General features: G+C 50.7%; 1 protein-coding gene across 1 annotated transcript in view; it reads left to right on the plus strand.

Annotated features, from left to right (window-relative positions):
- The first annotated feature begins 722 nt into the window (after nt 1–722).
- The window catches only part of IL2RA (interleukin 2 receptor subunit alpha), a 42,674-nt gene continuing 33,768 nt past the window's right edge, over nt 723–9,628 (plus strand). Inside the window, exon 1 of the mRNA XM_011383329.2 lies at nt 723–999. Within this exon, the coding sequence (XP_011381631.1) occupies nt 936–999 (64 nt within the window). The 5' untranslated portion in view covers nt 723–935. The remainder of the gene's footprint in view (nt 1,000–9,628) is intronic.

Consider the following 9,628-nt stretch of genomic DNA (forward strand, 5'->3'; position numbering starts at 1 on the left):
TTAAAAATCGTATTTTACTCTAACAAGATGATCGCTAACGGACATAATTTCTAAGTAGCAAAACAGAGTCACCCACTTCATGAGAATCAGAGGTAGCTCTGACAATAAAACAATTTAAAAGTTTAAAACCAAAGCCCACTTTTCATAGGATCTTTTAAGAGAAAGACAAATCTGGAGGCAAAATACCTTATAAAATGACAACTCACATTCGGAAACCCGGGACGTCCTGGCGAAATGTCTACGGTCAACAGCAATTACGCTCCTTGGGAGATTATTCATGAATTCTGAGTCTGGGCCAGTCTGCTGCTTCCCCTTCAAATATCTGAATGTCGAAGCCCCCGTCCCAATGCCCACTAGACTTTTTCAAAGGATCGGTGGTCAGACAGCTTTAGAAAGTTGCTAAGGCTGCCCCCACCCCCCATCCCTGGCATGGCTGTGCTCCCGTCCCATGTGGCAGCTTCTGCCCCTCAGGGAGCTGTCCGTTTGGGGGAGTCCCCTGACTTCGCAGTGACGTAAGTGTCTGAGACGCTAGCTGCGACCACTGCCAAGAACTGCTTGCTCACCTTTCAACGGCGGGGGAATCCCCCTTTTTCTGTTCTGAGTGAAGCTGCAGAAAGGACACGTCAACGAAGCCCGATCCTTCTCACCAACCCCAGCCCACACCTCCCAGAAAAAAGCCTGGTTAAAACCGCTTCCTGTATTTGAGACGAAGCAGAGACGGCCAGGCACAAGTTCCTGGCTGAGCAGAGGACAACTGCCGTCGGTGACAGAGATGACGGGGGCAGCGGGGACGGCGGCCCGCAGGGATTGACTCTTTCATTCCCCGCCTCCCAGCACGATGCTGACGGGAGGCTGACAGGAAACCCAGCCTTCTGCAGAGCAAGGCCTTATCTTCGCTGCCCCAAAGGGCACAGCCTATCCCACGAGCCGGGAAGATGGAACCAGGCTTACTGATGTGGAGATTCCTCACACTCATTCTGGTAACGGACGGCGTGACAGGTAAGGGGGTCACGGGTGCCCTCGGGACCCTGGGAAGGCTAATGGATGTCGCTTCTCCCCAGCTGCAGAATCACAGAGGGCGCCTAAGTAGAAGGTGTAGGGAAAGGTGTTGAGTCTTGGGCTCTAACCCTTGTCCGCGGCCCACTGGGACCCCAGGTTGTGCCTCAACTGTATCCAATCTATACAGAGAGCTTGAGATGGTGGACCTCCTGTCACTCAAAGTCTTTGACAGTGAATTCTGGGAAGAATAGAGTGGCCTGATATTTAAAGGTTGACACGACACTGAGGACTGAATAGATTCCTCAAGAAATTCTCTTTTATTTTCTGGTGGGTTTAGTCTTCCACTGCACCCTCCAGTCATTACGGTGACATTGAAAGTTTGCTGGGACGCTCTCTAAGACCAGGGAGATGTGCCCGAAGCGTCGGTAACTCATGCGTGAAACACTGGGATAATTTCAGATCTCAGAAGGGTTCACTTCAAAGATGTGTACTTTGTTTTCCACTGCCCCAAGAAATAATACCTAGGAAGCACCTTAGACGTGCAACTTTACAGAAATTTTGGAAATATAAGCATGCTCACTTCTAAAACACGACTTTTTCTCATGTTCTTATGTGTCTATATGCATGTGCTGTATGTGTACGTATAGGATATTTATGTATATATGCAAATTTCGAAGTTCATTCATCCTTTCAAATGGGTTTTGTCAAAGATTTTTTTTTTTAATAAGAAACCACCAACTTGTACCTCAAACCACCCTTCCTAATTGAGTGTGAATTTTCTACTGACTCTTCCCTTGCTTACCCAGCAAGACAGATAAGCGATCAAAGTCTATAATTTCATATCGTTATAACTGCTAGATATACTATAGTGCTAAGTGACCACAGAAAGATGTGTTAAGAAGTGAAACACGAGGATGCATATACGGAGTTGTTTTGCCTTTTTCGGGGGAGGTGGCCGAGTTAGGGTGGGCTGTGAGCCTACCCAGGTGTAGGACCTTTGTCACTTTAGAGCTAAAGTGGGCATGGTTTTAGGAAAGCTTATAATGTGATTTCTGTCTCAGTACGGTCTTTGCAAAGTGGGAGGTTGGTTTAAGCCAGGACACAGAAGATTTTTTTTTTTTTTTTTTTTGCAATTGATCATGCCTTGCCCCCAGGAAACACATGTCAAGTAAACCGGTGTTATATGCTCGCTGGCGAGTGGTGACTTATGCGAGCATAGGAATGGTCTTGGTGACGGTGAGGCGAGTGGGATGTGATCAAAATTTCTCTCATTCACTCGGTTCTCCAAAAAACTCTCCAGTACCTCTCGTTCTCCTTTTCAGCACTGTAGGAAATACAAAAATGAACAGGACAGTCTTGAGCCTTAAGAGATTTATGACCTAGTAAGAAGAAGAAAGGCAGAGATATAATAACAGTAGTACAAGTTCGTAAGATCTGTGGGAGCAGGAGGCTCTCAGAGAAGGCTTCATGGAGGTGGCATGCAAGAAGAGCCCCGAGGGACTAGTAAATTTCCCAAAGTGAACATTCCAGCTAGAGAGGGTCATATGAGCAAAGACACCACGGAGCACTAGGGAACAGCAAGTGTCTGCTGTGGCTCCCAGCACTGGACGAGGATGTGAAGATATTGAGAATTAAGACTGGAAAGGTAGGATAAGGTCAAATGAACGATCCAAGGCCTTGGATAACAAGTTGAAAAGATTTTAACTTCATTTGGTAGAAGGTAAAAAATGACCATTTCTAGAGTACCTTCTATGTGCCAGATACAGGTCTTCTTCTAATCTTTGTAATGACTTTGCAGTGTGGATGTCACACACCCACTAGATGAAGGAGAACCCAAAACTCAGAAGTCACACAGGCGGTGACGGGGTCGGGGCTCACACCCAGGCCTCCTGGCTTGAGCTCCTTCTATCCTGGTCACTGCAGACAGGAACAAGGCTCTCCAGAGAGGGCACAGCGTGGGGAGAGCTCGGGGCACAGGCAGGTCTCGAGGCTCTTGGGCTAGTCTGATTCGGAGGCAAACGAGGACTTGGTGGTAAAGACAATGAAACAGGTTGTGTTTCTGGGATGGCATATGGTTTAGGAACCACGCCGGGGTAAAAACTAAACTCGTCTCAGACTTTTTCTTCCAAGAAGCCAGTCTTAAAATAACAAGTCTTTTTTATTCCTTACGGGCAAGAGGTCTCTAACGAAATCAAACAGACCGTCAAACAGATGCGATTTCTAGCTGATTCATAAGGCAGATTTTCATTCTGAAAATTTCCAAAGCCACTATTTAAAATCGTGGCGGGCTACAGGGGATGTATTAATCAACTTGAGCGTTTTTAGTCTCTATATTACTAGGTCCTGGGATGTGATCAAAAAGAGAACTCTCCCCATGTCACCAATACAGCACGTTATTGAAGTCATCTTTCTCAGAATTGGGGAAATTCTGAGAGTTTCCCCTACAGCCTTGATCATCTTTCTTTTATTCTAGGAATTCTGTGATCAAATCTTCATCCCCTAGACAAAAAAAAAAAAAAAAAGCAAAACACAAAATAATATATGTAAAAAAACAACATGAAGTGTGGAAACCCATTAAGATGATATTTCTGTCTGACTATTCCTTCTTGTAAAAACTGCTGCCCACAGTAGAATTCTCCACCTTCTCCTTGGTCATTAAAACAGCAAATGTTGAACTCTCCACATTTAATCGTTCAATGTCTCTAGATCCCCAAATGCTGTCACCGCCATTACCTTGCTCATGTCCGAGACCAGGCTTTGGTCAGCACAGGGAGGACCTCATAGAACTGCCGCTACTTTCTTTAAAACAGGGTGTCTTAAACGGTCAGTGCTGTATATCACCTGTACGTGTTTTAGATCTGAGAGATCAGAGGCACGAAAGAACGGCTCCCACCTCTGGTCAGTTTGAGCTGTTGGTCTGGAACTGTGGGTACACTGCACAGCCCGCCACTCGACCCCTCGCTCATCGCGACGAGAAGTTTCTTAGCCTTCCTTGGCTGAAGCTTGAGTATTCTGGGTACTTCTGTGCAGCTTCTTGTTGAAGGCATTCTTCTAACAGCTAGAGCCACCTGTGAATCAGGCTTCCCCTCACCACGGTGGCCATTCGAGTTTAATTTCCCCACTCCTCCCACTGCCCGATGATCAGCAGAAGTCCCTTAGGAAGTGGGATATGTCACCTGAGGTCAGTGGAGAGAAGAATTGGGGGGAATCGAACTTTGCGGGGAGTCGATGGAGGCCGAGGCACCTCCTAACGGACATTGTTGGAGAACTAAAAGTTCTCCAGTTCCATCACTCTATGCCAAGTATTCTGAAAAGGAAATGAAATAAGCTCTGTTTTAAAGGCATTTTCAAGCCGGGGTACTTTGGGGTGAAAAAGTCTCCAAGCTGAAGACATACACAGCAGGGTCTAAGTTAAGAGATCTCTGAGGGTCCCAGCCCCAAAAGTGACATCTCATCGCAGGTTATTTCCAGCCGTCCCCACTGCACTCGGGTGCGACCCTCTGCTTCCGTAACTGTTGCGGTTACAAGGGTCGAGGAAGAACACCACGACCTGCTGGTGAGGACTTCTGCTGTTCGTTTGCTTGTTGAAGGGATTTTTGTCTGAAACCACTTTCTCGCGTCTCACAGGAAAGGTCTTACGTGAACGGGAATCTATATCTCGTCTCTTTACCCCAGGCCATTCCCTGTGAGAGAAGGAAAGAGGATCTTAATTCAATCAGTTGCTTCGAAAAGTCGCCAGCCCCCCATCCCTGCACACAGCGGTGGCCCGGCTGCGTCTGAGGGCGGTCGCAGAGGGCCGTGAATGGCGGCGGCGGGGCAGAGCAGGTGGGGCGCCCCCAGCCCACCCGCTCCAGCTCTCCTGTGCTGCTCTTTTCATATTTTTCAAATCCCAAAGCACCCGGCTCACGCATCCGTGCGGAATCTTGGCTTTAGGGCAGGTGTTTGGCTTTAATCCACTGTCGGCGCTCCGGCCCCAAATTTTGGGTGGCAGCGAGAAATGTGAAAGGAAGCAGAATTCCTGCGGGAAGGTGACGGAGGCCGGGCGAGGGGGAGCCACTGAGAAGGTAAAAATCCGAAGCCCGGGAAGACCTCCGATTGCTGTATCTGATATGTTAAGGCCCATCGTCTCGAACGGAGAGAACGCTTCGCAAGAAGCCACCGTCCCTGGTAAGGGAGCTGTCGTTGGCTTGGGGAGGGCAACCCACAAGGCCTGGGCGCCTAGACGGGACAGCAAGGAGTAACCGAGGACAACAAGCAAGCGGGGAAGTGCCGAGGCCAGGACCGGCAGCCACACCTCTCCAGTCCCAGCGGAGCAGTCCACATGTCTCCACGTGCCCTCGGTGACATGCGTCCACCCATCCATCGCACACTGGGGATCCCAAGATGAAGGCGGTCGCAGTCCGTGCCCCCAAACTGCTTTTGCCTCAACCACAGAGACGAAACATCTGCTGAGCAAGTCTTATATCAAAGACTGACAAGGGGAGCCAACGGCGTCTGCCAGTGAGTCAACAACCCATCACTGAATCCCCCCCAACCGGGCTTTCAAATAAGTCACCCATTTAGGGGAAAGCAGTAATGTAATCGTTTCTAGGTATTTTAGATATTTTCCATTGTAAAATTACTCAGATGATTTTCGGCTGTTGGACCTGTTTAAAGGTTATTCTGGGACTTGCTTTCCATCCCTAAGAAAATCACATCCCGCCGGGCAATGTGTCATGGTGGCGGGCCCCAGCACCATGCACATTAAGCGCACAGCTGGGGTGCCATAACAAGTGATATCCGAGCCTCACCCAAGACTAATTAAGACCGGTCTCTGGGGGGTGAGAACCGGACATACGCATGTACAAGCATTTGTGTGTACGCTGAGCAAAATGAGGCTCAAATGGCTAATGAGCCTCTGATTAAAGAAAAAAAAACACTAAAACTTTTGCTCATACCAAAAGCACCTGAGTGACGCTCATCTCACTTTCATCCTCCAGTGTCCACAGGTAGAGTTCATTCACACTGCAGGTCACTGGATCGGCGTCACCAGGGCCATGTGACACCTCTGGGTTAACAGTCGGGAAGTCCAAGGTCTTGGTTCTCCACACCCAGATTTTGCCCCTAACCCAGCCTCAGCTGACCGCAGGCCCCACGGACAAGGCCCCGGGGCTCTGTCTTGACAGCCCACGCCTGTACCCTGCCCCCCAATTAATGGGGCTTTTGAGCAGCAACTCTGCCTGTAGCCCAGTGCCAGGAACCCTGCCTACAAAAGGGCTGCAGGCAGAAGACGACGCTAAGGCACCAAAGTGCGGGCAGCATGTGACCAGAAGGTCACTGTGCTGGGACGAAGGTGGGGGGAAGGGGTACGGTGACAGGCCTGTCCCATTGAGGAAGGAGAGGGTCGGATCAGGCAGATGTGCTTCCTGGGCAGCCTCCTCCCCTTCCAAGGCATCCCCCTGCACCCCTCATTCCAGAGGCTGGTGTCAGACCAGGAGCAGTTGGGTACTTCCCCCACCAAAAAAAAAAAAAAAAAAGAAGAAGAAGAAAAAGCAGCACGTTTCTAAAGAATAAAAATAAAGTTCTGAGGAACATGGAAAGTTGACTAGTTTCCACTGGGCCCTGCAGTGACAGAAGAAAGTGAGCCGATGAGACGCTGAGAACTGGAAAACAGACGCTGGGTGAGGCGAGTCGGTGCCCGAACCCTGATACCGGCACCCAGTGTTTTTCTTTCTGGCTCCTTCGCTTTCAGCTGGTTCCAAGAAACATTTTAAATTGCAAAGGTAATAACAAGAGCGAATACCGAGAGCCTGCATGCGATCTTCCGGGTCACTGTGTGGAAACAGTGTTACTCCAGTGAACCCTCAAAATAAGGCAGGCCTTGTTATTACCCCATTTTACACCCGGCAGACCGAGGCTCGTGGAGGTTAAATTAGCTGCCGGATATAACGCGACTACATCCGATATAATAACACGACTAGATCTGATGTAACACGACTGGATCTGAGCCCGGCAGTCTCATCCCAGAGCCTGCATTCTTGACTATTCTCCTAAAATACGACTAAAGCTCAATAAGACACATGTGTCGGGCTAATGAAGAAGTTTATTTTTACTTTTTTAAAAGTTGGCTATGTCGCACTGCTCCCGTGTGCCTACAGAATCCGAATCCCGATATCACGGAGCCGTCCCTTAATCCATTCGACGGACTGACCTCTTAAGGCCCAAGGCATCCCTGGAGTCTTAAATTCTCTGAGCCTCGCTATTCCCCTCCAATGCTCCTCTTACTCCTCAGAGAAGAGCCTGGGGTGTCTTTCTGGCATTTGAACTTGCTTCAAAGAAAGTGCTTCGGTTGGGTGAAGTCTGCCCCAGCCACCCACAAGACAAAGGAAATTCTGAGCAGCTCCGGGCGTGAGTCAACCGCGCCACACTCAGGAATTGCCATGTCTGCCCACGGAATCACCCACTCTTTTCTGTTTGGGACCGAAATAGATACCTCCTCCAGAAGCCATGCTGCTTTCTGTGTTCTCGGCAACAAAAGCCCAAGCCGAGGACAGGTGGGGTGCCGCAGAGGAGGCGCAGTGGGCTGTGGGGGCTGCCTCTGCTGCGAGGGCTGTCGCCATGAAAACTGCTGGCGAGGTAGACCGGGCAGACAGGATGGGGTGAGGGCCAGGCAGAGGACGGAAGCCGCAGGGCGGCTGGGGACGGTCCTGACAGCTCCGGGCTTCCGGCTATTCGTTCACTCCTTTATCCACCCGTTCGGCAGACACGTCTTGAGCAGCTACCATGTGTCGGGTACAAGGGTAGCGATGAACGAACCCAGCCCTTGGTCGCCGGCAGCCCGCCCACCGCACAGCGGGAGAGAGACACGCGGCACGGAGAGCCACACGCGTGATCAGCGGTGCAGGCTTCAGGTGGGGGGAGCGGACGGGCGGATGTTCCCGACAGCTTCAGCCACTAACTGCCTTGTGGTGACGCTGACGTTTGGGACAGAAAGGAGGCCGGGAGCGCGGTTTTGTCATGATGAATTACCAAAACGATGAAAGTCAAACACCCCTTATTTTGAATTTGGAGTAATACAGACAGAGGATGTGAGGAGGCTTTTTTTTTGCTTAAGAAAGAGAAAATGTGGACGTTTCGGGTGGGAGTATTTACAGCCCTTTCAGAATCAACTGTTTGATTGCTCCCACGGCCCCCAAGTGGTTTAGAAGGTTGTTTATAGACTGTGCTGACCTAGGGCTGCACCCCCAGCTGTGTGCGAACCATCCCCCCAGCCGACACACCCCTCCGCGGGAGGGAGGAGGGAGCCCAGGCAGGGCGGTTCATGTGATTACATACTTAAAAGCAAGGCAACGGTGTTTCTTTAAGAAAAAAAAAAAAAAGTGTTTTGTTTCACGAAATGAGCCCATTGGAGCTAAATTGGCCCACCTCCTCAGCGAAAGACCGGTTTATTACGATACCAAGTTAAGGGCAAAAGAATCATTTCTAAGAGTTGCGCTTAAAGTCCCCAAAACATAAGTTGACGTCAGCTTCTTCCTGTCTGGTGCTCTGTGAGTTTCCCGGGAGTTTTTTGTTGGGGGGGAGGGAGGGCGGGGAGGTGATGACTTTACACACGCTTGCACATCTGACATCTTTCCTGGCTGTAGCCAGGGCTGCCTCAGCTTCCTCTGCTGATGAAATTGGCAGAGCCTTCAAACCAGCTGAGCACCTGTGTGGTGTATCTGTTTCCGGCCCCTGTGGTAGTGACACCTCTGTTCGGAGCCCGATTTAGAATAAGAGGACCTTTGCTCAAAGAAAATCCCTTATTTTAAGTGAAAAGCAAAACAAGCAACTACCAAAAAAAGGACCCCCAAGATATTTTAAAAGGGCAGTTTCCTCTGACTTTCTGCTGATGCCCAGGAGAGCAGAGCGACATGGCCTCCGGTTAGCCTCTCGGCCCTCGTTGTTCGGTCATTTTGCCGTTTATTTCACTTTTGGCTTTCACTGCCTTCCGCTCAGCAGGCCACGAGTTTCACTTTCCCCGGCCCCGCTGGCCCAGCTGTGCCTGGGCCGGGGCAGGAGGGTCGGGCCGCAGGCGCCGGCTGCCTTCCTCCTCCCGGTGGACTCGTAACTGCGGTCCTGGCGTCTCTGCACAGAGCCTGCCAGGCACCGAGCTGCATACGCGCATCTGCAGTCTCACAGAACCCCCGCCACAGCCCTGCGAGACGGGTTCCATGATGATCACTCCCCTCTGACAGAGGTGGCGGCTTAGGTCGCAAAGCAGTAATCCCCATGCCCGAGAAAGCGGCGGAGGGGGGGCCACCTGCTCCATCCTGGCTCAAAGCAAGCGAGCTGTCAGCAGGTGTGGTTCCTTCCGTGGGTTTGAGGCACCAGGCCCTCGTTCTGAGTCACTCTCTGATCCATCCCCAAGTTAATCTCCCCTGAGAGCAAACTTCGTGATGACTTTTCTCTGATCCGAGAGCTCAAATCGTGTCCCACCGTCTGTGGGACTCACTGCCTCTGCCTGGCGCCTGATATTCTACCCTGGGTGTCCGCGCGTCCTCTGCACAGGGGCACCCCAGCTGCATGCACCCCAGCCAGCAGCTCGCCTCCTGTCCTGCAAACACAACTTCTTCCTGCGTGACTCCAAAGCTTGGCTTACTTGCCCCGTTAG

The sequence above is a fragment of the Pteropus vampyrus genome, unplaced genomic scaffold (genome assembly GCF_000151845.1).
Source record: "Pteropus vampyrus isolate Shadow unplaced genomic scaffold, Pvam_2.0 Scaffold513, whole genome shotgun sequence".
NCBI classification, from domain to species: domain Eukaryota; kingdom Metazoa; phylum Chordata; class Mammalia; order Chiroptera; family Pteropodidae; genus Pteropus; species Pteropus vampyrus.